Below are 14,120 nucleotides of genomic sequence, written 5' to 3'. Positions count from 1 at the left end.
AATAAAAAAAGAAAGAAGAATGCTTGAGTCGGCAATTCGATGATTTGCCAATGAAGAAGTTGCTATCGCTGACCAATCTACGATACGTGTGGCTTCACTAACGTATCTCTACTGACACCTTCAGGACTTGAGGGAAATGGGATCAACTTCACCATGTTATTTTGACACAGGAATATTTGTGGAAACCTTGACTGCATATAAGTTCTGAACCTCACTTAACATTAGGCTTAAAGGGCTCATGAACTACTTTTACAAGTAATTATCTAGTGACCTCGGAATCGGACTTTATTGAGTGACAAATCCATTGCCGCAAAATTTTCTCGAATCGGTAAAAGAACGAGCGAAGTTACAGGGGTTTTTCGCGCGCTGCAAGCGCTTTCTCTCTCCTCTCGTCCCGACGAGCGCGCTGGAAGCTACGCAGGGAGGGATGGCACAGGGGAAAGAAGTGACGTCAGCGCGTGTGATGAAACGCGATCGCTCTCTTCCGTCGATTCCTGTGCGTGCGTTTTGCTCACTGTGCAATGTTAGCAGACTGGAGCGCGGCGCCGGAACCTGGCGGCACCCCGTGGCAAAAACTACATCCTATCCGAACGCCGCACTTGATTTATGTCGGCTGTTAGAAAATCGCATGCCACCCGCTGTCCGAAGTCAAACAGCAGAGGCCGGCAGCTCCAATGAGAGTGAGGACGGGCCTCTGTATGAAAACAGAGCGCCTGGGAATATGGCGAATTCGCGCTCCGCTTATAAACTGTCCTTGCCACGTACGACGACAAGTAGTAAACAACTTTATTAGGAAAGCCGTCGGTTTCCTAAGCGGAGATGGCTGTCAGGCCGTGCCTGGTTGCCACCTCGTCAGCGCGGCAAGATTCGGCTGAGATGTTCATAGCAGTGTCTGCTTTCCGCAGGATGTGTTTCGTCACCAAGTCAGAGGGATGGTTCATGACACCTTTAAGGTTGCTGTAGTTCTTAGTATACAACACCTGAAGCTCTCAGTGGAAAAGATCCTTCGCCATAGGCAGTTAGTCTCCCTGGCTTACACTCAAACAAGGAACATAGCGGCATCCACAACTATCCGCGAAAGTAAAAGGTGTTACAGCCACCGCTAAGCTGTAACATCGTGCGCGTCTTGTCTATGGAAATGTTCTCTGTTTGACTCCAACGGATCCTCAACTCATCTGCCGGTTCAGTTTTCGCATTTATTTCCAAATTTCAGTGGTACCCGCCATAATGGATGTGTCATCGTGCCTCTGAGCCCGAGGTTACGGGTTTAAATATTTAATCGTGGTGGCCGCCTTTGTTGCTAATACATGCTGTGGTTTTGCGTCCCAAAACCGCGATATGATTACGAGGGATGCCGTAGTGGAAATTTCGACCACCTGGTGTTCTTTAACATGCACCTAAATCTAAGTACAAAGGCCTATAGCATTTCGCCTCCACCGCAATGCGGCCGCCGCGGCCGGGATTCGATCCCGCGACCTTCGGGTCCCAAGTCGAGCACTGTAACCACCAGACCACCGTGGCGGGTAGGTAGCCGCAGTGGGTCAGAATGAAACACGAGCATATAGATAAATCAAAATTCCGAGCGCTCTACAATAACGCGTCCCTAGATTTTCCAGTGTTAGGTTGAGATATGAAACACCTTGAGTAAATATACACCGTTTCTGTGCAAAACACTGAAGATTTCCGATACGCCGTTGTTGGCGTCAATATCGATGAATTCAATGACGATTTAGCTGCAAATGTGACAGAAATAAGGCAGTCACCTCTAATTACGTCCAATCGCTTTCAAACCTCGGTAGCTGTCAAACCTCGATAGCTTCCGGTCAACTTTAGACATTTCGCGAACATGTCCGGTGTTAGCAAGCATTATGCAGCGCTTTTAAAATGCGAGTATATGCGGTGGGTTTCACACGCAACGCCTCGTACAATCTCCAGCACATTTTTGTTTTTTTAACAGCTGAGCTGTTTAAGCCGGTTGTAATCTGTCCAACGCGACCAAAAAGCTCCGTGCCGCGATGACGTCCCCGCGCGTTGCCTAGCGACCGGTTCCACAGCTGTGCGCCTGTTTTGATAGCCCATACACTGATCCACCACCAGTCTGCCTGCCTGGACACTGCGCCCAGCCACTCGGTCGTGCCAGACGTGACGTCACGGCCAACCGCGCATGCGCTCCTTCGTACAGTATAACGCCAGCGGGTGGCGGCGGCGCCAGGCGCAGACATGGGGAGACCGAAGAAGGTTCGCACTGCCGATGAGAAGCCACTTACTCGGAATCGCGGCGCGCTGCCAAGCGAGGGTGCTCGACTCGTCTCGTTTGAGGTATTACACGACGTACTACGGCCGAAACGGCAAGAGGCCACTGTGCTAGACTGGAGTGCAACTTGGCATCACTTAGTATTACTTCGTATGACTTAGCATCACTTGGCATCACTTCGAACAGCCAAGACACGCTAGGAACCGATCAGCTCTGTTATCAGCGCCCTTAGCATTGCGCCACTAGGGCAAGCTACGCCAGGCGTTTTACATCGAACGCCTTCTAACGCTAACGCGTTAAAGGGAAGCACCAGGGGCGTAGCCAGAAATTTTTTCGGGGGGGGGGGGGTTCAACCATACTTTATGTATGTTCGTGCGGGCGTTTGTATGTGCGCGTGTATATATACGCAAGCAAAACTGAAAAATTTCGGGGGGGGGGAGGTTGAACCCCCCAACTCCCCCCCCCCTGGCTACGCCCCTGGAAAGCACGATAGGTGCGACACAAATGCACGCGGATTTCGTATTCCTAAAGGAAGGGGGCTGCTAAGCTGCAGTCCACGCTAAAAAATGAGAGAGTCAATGCAAGCTCACAAGCCTCGGTGCAGCAGGCCGGTCGTGGCGGACGCCAGGCATATACGAATCGGGTACGCCGGTGAACGCGACAGGCACGTGCACCGTGGGCACGCGAACACTTCCGCTTTCGTCTTCTTTATTCCAAGATCGATGCTGCAAGGTGGCAGTGTCTAGCAAAGAAGAAGCATCTTCGCCGATCCTTCCCATATCCTCTCTTTGTGTGTGATGCTGCGGCGGCGGATCCCCTGTGCCGCTGTGCGACGTGCCACCGGTGTAGCGGCAACAGCATCGGCGTCGCATTAAAACGATGGATACGTTCGCGTTTCCGCAAGTCATGAACGTTTGCTCCAGCGACATGACCTGTTCAAGTACCTTTCTTCACTTTCAAAAGCTTTTTAGCTCGGTTCAACTAATAACACGACTCTACAATTATTGTTTCTTGAAGTGGTTAGGTGGGCTAGTTGAAATACTAATGTTTGATGGATTTCCAGCGCTTAAAAGAAATAGAAAAAGCACGCAGACACAGAATGACCGTTCTTACTGTTCTTTTGTATTCCTGTGTCCATACGCGTCTTTCACATTTCTCTTAAGTGCTGGAAATACATCTAACTTATATAAGTATGAACCTAGATGCGCCTTCACATAACATCTGTTTATTTTGTCGACGTTTCGACGGGATCCCCGTCTTCTTCAAGACATAACAATATTTACAACGTGTGTGTCTTCCTATACCATGTTAAGAGAAGCGGGGAGTGGACGGAAAGGAAGGAAAAGACGAACTTAAGAAGCAACAAAGAAAAAAGAAATAAAAAGGATCAGAATATCAAGAGGGTCAGTCAGAACAATTTTGCTTAACGCGAACACCGTGTTAGTTTAAGAAGCCCGGCTATATTTTGACAACAACACAGACTCCACACACCCACCTCCCCCTAAGTGGACAGTGTGATGACCCCGCGCGTCTAGTATTGCACCTTCCGTTGCAGGTCCACGGGCGGCTTTTTTAATGTCCATCCTCGATGTTTAGTGTGTTAAACCGGGAGAAAGAGGAATTCGTGGAATGTTTCCTATTCTCATACCGACAAAATTACAGAAAGACCTGTTGCAATGGGTACCATGCCCCCAAAATTATATTTGAACGAAATGGCGGACTCATTAGCCACAATATCTCGGAGTGAACCCCTTATACTAATTTTACCAGATACGGCTTACACGACAGCGTTAAGGTTCCGAAATGCTTGTTTGCAAAGTGAAATAGGCAAATATTCATTGGATAAATTTATAGACTTCGCACGTATAAGATATTTCTGGAATAAACAATGGTGTGTACCTCGCCAGTTGGAAGTTTGTTACATCAGATTAGGATGTATAATTGCACAATTGAATTATTACTGGACTCAAAGCGTCCCCGTTATGCATGTTTTTGCAACTAAATCGAAACAGAGAGCACTTATTTTTATCCTGCCGCCAATATTCTAATCAGAGAGAAAGATACCTTGTAGCTACATCTCTAAACTTAGCATTAGCAATAAATGTTGCAGTAATTTTATCATTTGGCAGCACTTCGTTATGTTATAGCTAAAGTGGTTGCTTGGGCGAGTTGGTGCGACATATTGGAGGGAAACAGCGCGAAAGACGAAACACCAGGCTAGGCCGGGTGACGCATGCGTGAGCAGACCTTCAGTTGCCTTGTCAGAAAAGGAGGTTGCTTTTCTATCAGAATGACTGCACACGCAATGAGCTTGCTTTTTGGTGATGGTTCTGTTAGTTTTTGTCTTCGACTTGTCATGTTTTGTTTCTTCTTTTCGTTTTCAACTGCGCAGGTATATAATGCGTGGTCTGACGAATAAACATTTGTTGTAAGTCAGCGCTGTTGTTTTTATGTGTCCTTCTATGCCTGGTGTTTCATCTTTCGCACTGTTTCCCTCCAAAAAGTTATGTTATGGCCACAGGGATGTTTGCTCTGCCGTGTTCGATTACATAAACGAAACAAAAAGATTACCGTGTTAGTCTATTTTTATCTTTCATATTCGTGGCTCGAAATCCGTCATTATCTCCATCAAAACGCCCAGATCATAGTCTGACCGCTTGCTCGTTAAGCATTTTAATTTTTTTTCGATGTTTACATTTTTAATCTGAATTTCCAGTTTCTTTAGCTTGATAGGTCTTTAACCTTAAACATCCTGCCGCCCGGTTCTTGGCCCATCCCCTTTGGTTGGTGAGCGCCAGCAGGAACAGGATATCATCATCATATATTGTTCTGAGCTTTCTGATTCTATTCTATGGGGCCCAAAGGCCCCACGATCCGTTTTCTCAGGACCTCAATAAAGTTCTTTCTCTCTCTCGCTCTCTCTCTACGTCTTTTTCTTTCAGCGCTGCAGCAACCATGCAAATATTCTGACTAGCCCAACTTTTCATTCTACTATTGTAATGCTTGCTTTGTTATTTCTTTCATGCGGCCTGTGTTGGACTTATTTTGTTGCTTATCAGCTTGGACTATCAACCCGTGGCTCATAATATATACCAACACTTTTGAACTCGCAGGAACTTGTTGCGTTGAGCGTGTGCGGTATGTCTCCTTGCACAACCGAGTGGCAATAAGATTGGCCAGATTCCCAGAGGGATTTACTAATTGAAAAGGACGTCATAGCAAAGGGCAAGAGCATCAACTAGCATGTTGGAAGACCCTGAGACACACTATGCCAAACATGTTTATTGTGATTAGCTGGAACGTAGCCGACCACAAGTATCTGTGGTCATGCGCGGATGTTGTCTCCGCGTGCTCTTGCTCGAGAGCGTCGAGCTGCGCAGGCGAACCTTCGTCGTTGCTCGCTACATGTTTAGGATGTAAGTTCATCTCAATTTCTTCGTTGTTGCACGCGTTTTTCGCGATGTCGCTTCGTTCCTTCCTAGGTGTGACCACCTCACGTCGGACCAGACGGCTAGCCGGTACCTTCTCGAAGTACCAAACGTATCCTCAAATATATTTCATAATAAAGTTAAATCTAATGGCTAATGTGGTTTTAAACAGGTGCAACACAGGCTACCATGCATCCGTTGAGCATTTTTTGCAGTGTTCTGCGCATATTTTTGTATACAAAACTGAACAGAAGACAAGACCTCCATAACCGTTTCTGCAAGTTGTGTGAGTAGGCTGTTCTTCACAACTGCTTCTATATATTATGCGCTGAACACTAAAAAAAGTGTGCCAACATGGTCGACTCCCAACGCTTACTGTAATTCACCCTACGCCTTGTCATGATAGGCGAACTGAAGCTCGAGATGGGTCCGCACGCATGCGCAGTTGAGATTTGGTTTTCGCGAGATGCACTGAAGGCACTCAGGAGAGAGGTGAGTGAGTTAAGCAACTGTATTTTGAGGTCCAGCTTATTGCTTGTCTGGGCCAGACAGCTCAGATGGAGAACAGAAGACCTTGTGCTCCTGTTCCCTGGCCTGCTGGATAGCCCACGTTTGGTCCATGAGTAGCGTTTTCCGCCATCGCTCCTGGAATGGTTCTGGGGAGTCTGTTGATTGGGACACTCCCACAGTATGTGACTTACGGATGTCTCTTATATTTCACGCACTTTACATATGGTGTATGGGTAGAATTCTTGTTGAGGATCACCATGTGTAGCTGAACAGGGTGATCCTTCTGAATGTTCCTTCGTGATACAAAGCTATGTAGAGTGTGAATTTGTGAGCCGTGTGCGAGGACCGTGACCTAGGCGACGGCCGCCCTGATTCCTATCCACGTCTCTTGGACGGTGGGGTAGATGTCCTCTGCCGGAAGCAGAAAACCCAGGTTTCCTTGGAACCTGTACCACGACGGTTGAAGTTCCAGGGCGAATGACTTTGTCACCTTCATCGCCTCGTAGGCCCAGTCTACGCTGCTCCCGGATACTTGGTCTGCAAAGTGGAATCACGGTAGGCATCATTTTTGAGTCACGTTCGTTTTTTTTTTATGGCAGTGTGTCGCAAAGCTAAACACGAAACTTCGTGCTTTCTTAGGAACACCTTTGTTCCATCTGTTGTATTGCGCACGACCAAATGGATGCGTCTGCCACAGTTTCGAGTCAGCTTATCCTTGACATGAAGCGACAGCAGTGGGAAACTCGGAATCAGCTTATAATTATGAAGTAGTGCTTCAAAACACTACGTCACTTATGACGGTGAAGGTGTGGTCATTGACAAAGTCTTTGGTGGAGAAACGTTGACTTGCTCAGGGACGGCAGATTCTTAACCATGTCACCTACGTAACAGGAAACAGCGCGGACAAACGGGGCAAAAAAAACAAAAAACATCAGGACATGGCGCTGGCTAACAACATTGATGTTGTTAGCCAGCGACAAGTCCTCTCTGTCTGTGTTGTCCCGTTTGCCCGCGCTGTTTCCTGATATAAAGTCGTGCCAACAAGCTGAAGCTAAAGCCCTTTTTAAAGTGCATGCCACCTAATTCGACGAAATTTTGTCGATCTCGTATTTACCTTGCGCTACTTATATCCTGTTAATGTGTTGAACAAAATTAATATTCGATGTGGTGACTTGGCAGCAATGATGTAGCGCTACTAAGCGCTAGGTCGGGGATTCGAATCCCAGTGTGAGATACCGTATTCTAACCGGGAATGAATTGGAAGAACGTTCTCGTATTGAAACATAAGCGCAAGTAAAGGTCTAGACGGTTAAAACTGTTCAGAAGCCTCCAGCTATACGGCGTGCTTTCTATTCATATGATTCTTTTGGCTCGTAATATCGGACAGTTTAAATGTAATCTTCAGCATCAGGAAAGAGAATCAAACCCACAGTTTTTATAGCTTCGCATTGAAACATCAACGTCTGTAATCAACAAAAGATATGCATGCACTCATGTTAATATCCCCTTTTGACAACACAGCGGGGCTTTCAACGCCTTCCCACCTTTATTTTCTCATCTCATTCCTTAACGTATGTTCTGGTATTTCTTACACCGCGGCGCCTGTAGATGCCAGTCCTCGAGACTCGACAGGTTCAGCGCATAACCTTAGTGCGGGCGCTTTTACAAAAAGAGCAGAGAGACAAGAAATGTGCCCGACGACTTATCGTTCATATCGTAGTGGTATTTCCCGCAAAACAGGAGATCCCGGTCACCGTGGAATATATTTAGACTTCGAGCCACTTATTGCCAAAGGCTGTGTACCTCGAGAATCCTCGGTTATCTCTGTTCCTTCTCTGCGAGGCTCGCCTGAAAACTGGGTTAACAAGGCGAAAGCCTTGAATGCCTTATGAAATACGAAATGTGACAGTCGGTGACGGCGTAAACACGAGTGACGCGAAAAAAGCCGGCAGATCCCACGCATTGTGGGAATCGATGTAATGCGAAGCAGCCAGCAAAGAGCTGCATACATCGTCTTGTATGTCATTGAGGAAAATGCGTGTCATGGTTTTCATGTTAACTCCTATTATTTATGTTCGTCACACAGTAACGTCGCGCAATACCAACTTCGGGGTCGATCAAGCTAGAGAAACGGCCACCAGCGCCCCATGAGCGTGGCACGTAAGTCATGCTGTACATGACATACGTGTCATGATTTTCATGTTAACTCGAGTTTTTATGTTCGTCATACAGTCACGTCGCGCAATACCAATTTCGGGGTAGATCAAGCTAGCGAAACTGCCGCCAGCGTCCCATGAGCGTGGCACGTAAGTCATGCTGTACATGACATGCGTGTCATGATTTTCATGTTAACTCGTGTTATTTATGTTCGTTACACAGTCACGTCACAAGATACCAATTTTGGTGTATATCAAGCTAGCGAAACTGCCGCCAGCGCTCCGTGAGCGTGGCACGTAAGTCATGCTGTACGTGACATGCGTGTCATGATTTTCATGTTAACTCGAGTTTTTATGTTCGTCATACAGTCACGTCGCGCAATACCAATTTCGGGGTAGATCAAGCTAGCGAAACTGCCGCCAGCGCCCCATGAGTGTGGCATGTAAGTCATGCTGTGCATGACATGCGTGTCACGATTTTCATGTTAACTCGTGTTATTTATGTTCGTCACACAGTCACGTCGCAAGATACCAACTTTGGTGTATATCAAACTAGCGAAACGGCCGCCAGCGCACCATGAGCGTAGCATGTAAATCATGCTGTACATGACATGCGTGTCATTATTTTCATCTTATGACTTGTCATTTATGTTCGTCATACAGTCATGTTATGCCATACCAATTTTGGTGCACATTCGATGAACCAAGCGACCAGGAGAGCACAAAGTCGTAGCCGGCTAGATAGATAGATAGATAGATAGATAGATAGATAGATAGATAGATAGATAGATAGATAGATAGATAGATAGATAGATAGATAGATAGATAGATAGATAGATAGATAGATAGATAGATAGATAGATAGATAGATAGATAGATAGATAGATAGATAGATAGATAGATAGATAGATAGATAGATAGATAGATAGATAGATACGCTCAAAGTCGCAGAAGTTCGCTAAGAAATGCTTCGCATTTAAAAAACATCATGTGTAGCGAAGCTTTGTAACTCTGAAGTGGGTCGTCCTCTCCAGCCCCTTCTAGTGGGTCGCCCTCTTTGCCCTCTTCGGAGAGAACGCAGCTCGCGCAGAGAGTCGGCCCCGCCTTGACTGTTGCTGTCGTTCACCTTCGCCGAGTGTCCGCCAATAAACATCTTTATAATTGTAATAAAGCCACCCTATGACGTCGTCATGACGTCACATGATGACGTGATCACAGCACATCATTACTTGGACATTGGTGGGCTGATCCCGGAGGTACATGCGGTGCAGAAATCTTACAATACATCGAATGCCGGAGGAGGTGCAAAACTATGCTTGCTGGCTTTAGCGGGCGGGGAGATCAGTAGAATCGAGCTGAGAAAAAAAAGATTGCTTTCGCCTTCGAGTCATCTTAGGCGAATGCGTAAGGGACCTTGTGAACTTTTTTACAGCTCTGTGCATCACCTACCTTTTTACAGTTACATAGAGCACCAGGTAGATTGGCAAGTCAAGACAACAAAGAGTGAACACAAAGTTAACGCGAACATCCGTGTTTCTTACAACATAGCAAATTTGCGTTGTGATAAGCGTCCAATGTGACAGTTGTCATTGAGTCTAGTGGTAGTCGTGACGCTTCTTTCGGTTCCGGGAAAAAAGTATCACCGGTCACCTTGCTTAAGCATTGATAGTAAAAAAAAAAAAACCTGACTTTCATATTTGATTCATAGACTAACGAAGTGATGAAGCGAGCGTGGAGCAGCCGCTTAAATCAGTAAGTAGTATTTTGGAAAGAAATATTGCCAAGACTGCTGCAGGGAAAATGTGATGCAAGTCGTGAAGATGTTTATACTTACATATCGTCTTTGAGATTGGTCCAACCTTGTAGACTGTACCCTGCACTTTTTGAATGGCTTCCTTGGCCCTTAGCGAAATGTTCATCTGGAGAAGAAGAGAGCAGTGGCCAGTTTCGTTAACATCAGGCCCGTAACCATAATAAGTATCGTGATCATCAATAAAAAAATGAAAAGCCCTTCCCCTATTAGGAAAATGGGGGCAAGCGAAGCTTGGCGGTGTGCGTGCTTGACCTACTACTTTTCTTTCTTTCTTTCTTTCTTTCTTTCTTTCTTTCTTTCTTTCTTTCTTTCTTTCTTTCTTTCTTTCTTTCTTTCTTTCTTTCTTTCTTTCTTTCTTTCTTTCTTTCTTTCTTTCTTTCTTTCTTTCTTTCTTTCTCATTGTGCAATGCTCCCTCCTAACTGTTTCCTTCCTCCATGACGGGAATTGGACCTTCATCCTCGCGCTTAGCAGCGCTACAGACTTCGGTTGCTACAAGCAACAACGACGGCCGTGCGTTCCTGTACAGGCAACAATAAAAAGTGCCATCGTGGAATGACGAGTGTCCTCGATAAAAGGTCAGATTGCCGTATCAGAAACGGATGATCGCCGAGAAGCCCAGGATGGAGAGGGCATCGGTTATTGGGAAACGGCGCATACAAATGCGCGTGTGACCGGCGCATCTTCGAGGGCCGCATTTCTGTACGCTCGCCGGGGCCGGGTTTTTAGCGTAAGACACCGCAACCGAACTCTGCATTATATAACGAGCTTCGCTTGAGAAAATTGGGGCAGCTACGCAGTCGTGTTGCGAAGACGGAGGAAACAGTGGAGGTGGTGGCGTCCCCTCCTTTTCATCCTCCTTACCCTCACTTCACTTTCCCACCCGTTTATATGCTATACTATACGTGGCTATGCTATGCCTCACCCTCTCCCTACTCATCCTCACTTCCGCTTCCGACTTACTTGCTATACTATACTATGCGTGGCTATGGTATGCTTTCTCTCTCTCTTCCTCTATCTTTCTGTCTCTCTGTATGTCTTTCTCTTCTTTCATTCTCTCTCTTTCCCTTTCTGTCTTGCTGTTTTTTTTATTTCGTTTTGTCTTTGTTCCTTTTCTTTCTCTTTCTATATATTTCTGTTTCCTTGACTCTTTTTTTGTTTGTCTTCCTTTCATTTCTCTCTTTCTTTCTCGCTCTTTCACCCGTCATAGTTATTGCATCCACTGCCGGACAAATAGGCGCACGTGTTATGCGAGCGAAGCTTAAGATGGAGAAGAGGACGAAGAGAGCGCGTGCTGGCCTAGTTATTCCGTTCATGATGATGATATGTATATTTATATAGTTTTTGTCCGAACCTAGCGGACTTTCTCCGAGCATAGGAAGGCTGCGCTGTTAAAAGACTGTTAAGCCAAGCAAAGCTATTCATCCCATAAAGAACGGTGTGTAACCAACGGTAGCGATAGCAATCGTTCGTCTACCTCGATCAGGCTATGTGCTATACTCACCAGTTGGTCGTATTCCGGCACGCGAGCGTCGCTGTAGGCGTAGGGAAACATCCAGAGCTGACCGAAGCTGTGCAGAGAAAAGTAGAACTCCGTGCGACCCTGGGTCGCCCACAGGGCGTTCCGAATGGCCCGGGTCTCCGGCTCCGAGAACGCGTAGTCGCCGCAGTAGGTGTCCTGACACGGACTGCTGCTGCCCCGGCTCCCTGTGCGACGCAGTTCATGGACTTAACGGAGGCAATAAAATGAGACGTTAAGCCGATTCATGCTTATTTGTCATCGTTATCCGAATGCTGGTATTATGCCTTTGCTGCGCAGCAAATGGCTGCTATCTAGCTAGACTCAATATAATCCTCTACAATTCCAATATACAAGCTCTATAGGGGAGACACGACGCGCGTCGCGTTTCTCTCTAGTTCGACCGTGGTGTTCAATAGCTCTTCTACATGCCTTAACCCAAGTTCTGCGTCCAATCAGCGATGCCCTTCTCGCTGTCACGCCGCTTTCTTTGATTACGCTCTCACCGTTAACTACTACAGCTACCACAAAGGTTTGTCTAATCATCGATCATGGACGTTAGTCGTCGGGATGGAGATGTACCCCCAAGCGTCGACGTGGGTGCATCGACGTTAAACGGTGCTATAGCTGTCAAACACCAATAGACGGACATGGACTATAAGACAAGGTGGCTGCTTAGGCTAGTTGGTAAAAGATACTTTACAAGGTAAACCTTTTTCAGTGCACAGAATGCTTGGACAAAAGAAAGGACAAGATAGGACAGAGTGCACGCCATTGTGCGCTGCGCACTCTGTCCCATCTTTGCCTCTGTTCAAGCATTCTGCGCACTAAAAAAAAAAAGGTTTTCCTTGTCATGTACGGACGATAGGATTGATGTAGGACGGATATGGAATATAGAACGAACATAAGTTGGTTAAATTAAAGTTCCTAGATATTTCCCTGTTCTTTCTTAAGTACCGACAACCATTGAAGCGCCGTCGACGAATCTCATTGGCTAACGCTCGTTTTCGGTAGCCATGTTCTTCCTAAACTCTTTTCCAGCACCCGGTGAAACGCGACCCCCCATTCACTAATGACAGGGGTTTTGACGGGAGGAGAAAGGCACGTCGCGTTAGCATATTGTCCGTTGAAAGATGCGTGGCTATTGTACTTAGACGCGCATGGCTTTGTAAATCGTCCAAGTTAGGAAGAAATGGCGTCGAACGCCACCTGCGCGTGAGTGAGGGCCGGGAAAGGAGGCAGTTGTCGCTACTTAAGTAAAAGGGAAAAATCTAGGGACTTTAGGTTAAATGATTTTTTGAAGGGATTTAGGACGGACATAGGACAACAGTGACAATTTAAAAATAGACTATATAGACAATCCGTCCTATAGTTCCGATCTCCGTACAGCGTTGTGAACAAAAACATTGCTATTATACATTAGTTACAAAATAATTCAAAATATTTCGCTCTGTTTTGCTGTTCGTCGCTCTAAGTATACACGCGGGAGAAATATGTATCATAGTGACAAGCTGATACTATTCTAAAGGCGTTACTTGCCAATACAACTCATGTTAGCTTTGTTGTGTTCCTGTAGATTATTTCTCTCTAACTGAACTTTCAAAATTACGCGACAGAATTTTCTTCTCTTATATATACCCTCCTGCTATGCGAAAAACAAACAAAGCTATTTTGGGAGGAATCAAAAATATCACAGAGGTAGTAGATCTGATAAGAAAATTTGTTGACATTATCAACCGGTATTTTGGCTACATGTTTCTTGTAATTACGTGTTCGCGTGAATTTTTATTTATTTTTATTTTGCAAAAAGATAATTGTTGCAGTTTGAGTGCGGCACTCAACAGACAATTTCTAAGTGACTTATGATCGGCTACGGCAACATCTTAGCGAACATTGATGTTATGCGTGGACATTATATTAATGTGGATATTTGTATTTTGTAATATTTTGTGCTGATCGGACGCATTTTTTTGTATTGAAGAACTGGGATGAAGTGCGTGAGTGTTCTTCTATATGCCTTTGTATAGTTTTGTGCATGTTCTATACTTTGCGATGGTAACTATTATGCAAGGAGAGAGGACGTAGCAGGCGCCACGCATTGGCACCAAACTCTCCTTATGTACATGTATTAATAATGTAAAAGCTACTCTTAGCATGAGAGGATGGCTTGATTAGTCTGATTAGACGCAAGAAGTAAAGACTGGTGTCGACGCCACCGTTAGGTTTTCGCACCAGTTCAATGTGGTATAGTCGGTTTTTAAGGCAACTGACAGGCCTTAGTTCAGGTATTCTTAAAAATGGAATCAAATGTTCATATTTCAATGTAACAGCGCACAGCAAATTGAGCAGACTGATAGTAGAAGTTCAATAAGGTTAAGAGCTGGGCTAGTTGTGGACTGATCATTATACATATATTGTGAAGTAGCGCACTTTGGACAGGGA

The 14,120-nt window shown here is 45.7% G+C and overlaps 2 protein-coding genes across 2 annotated transcripts in view; one reads left to right on the top strand and one right to left on the bottom strand.

Moving 5' to 3' along the window:
• Nucleotides 1-14,120, top strand: part of LOC119400202 (uncharacterized) — a 366,922-nt gene that overhangs the window by 167,336 nt on the left and 185,466 nt on the right. The window lies entirely within an intron of this gene.
• Nucleotides 6,504-14,120, bottom strand: part of LOC119400200 (zinc carboxypeptidase) — a gene marked incomplete at its 5' end in the record, with an annotated part of 62,405 nt that continues 54,788 nt past the window's right edge. Inside the window, 3 exons of the mRNA XM_049417541.1 lie at nucleotides 6,504-6,729; nucleotides 10,183-10,267; nucleotides 11,664-11,866. Of these exons, the coding sequence (XP_049273498.1) occupies nucleotides 6,545-6,729; nucleotides 10,183-10,267; nucleotides 11,664-11,866 (473 nt within the window). The remainder of the gene's footprint in view (nucleotides 6,730-10,182; nucleotides 10,268-11,663; nucleotides 11,867-14,120) is intronic.

Source organism: Rhipicephalus sanguineus, chromosome 7 (genome assembly GCF_013339695.2).
Source record: "Rhipicephalus sanguineus isolate Rsan-2018 chromosome 7, BIME_Rsan_1.4, whole genome shotgun sequence".
Taxonomy (NCBI): Eukaryota; Metazoa; Arthropoda; class Arachnida; order Ixodida; family Ixodidae; genus Rhipicephalus; species Rhipicephalus sanguineus.
Note: the sequence above shows the minus strand (reverse complement) of the source record. Positions and strands in the feature narration are given on the sequence as shown.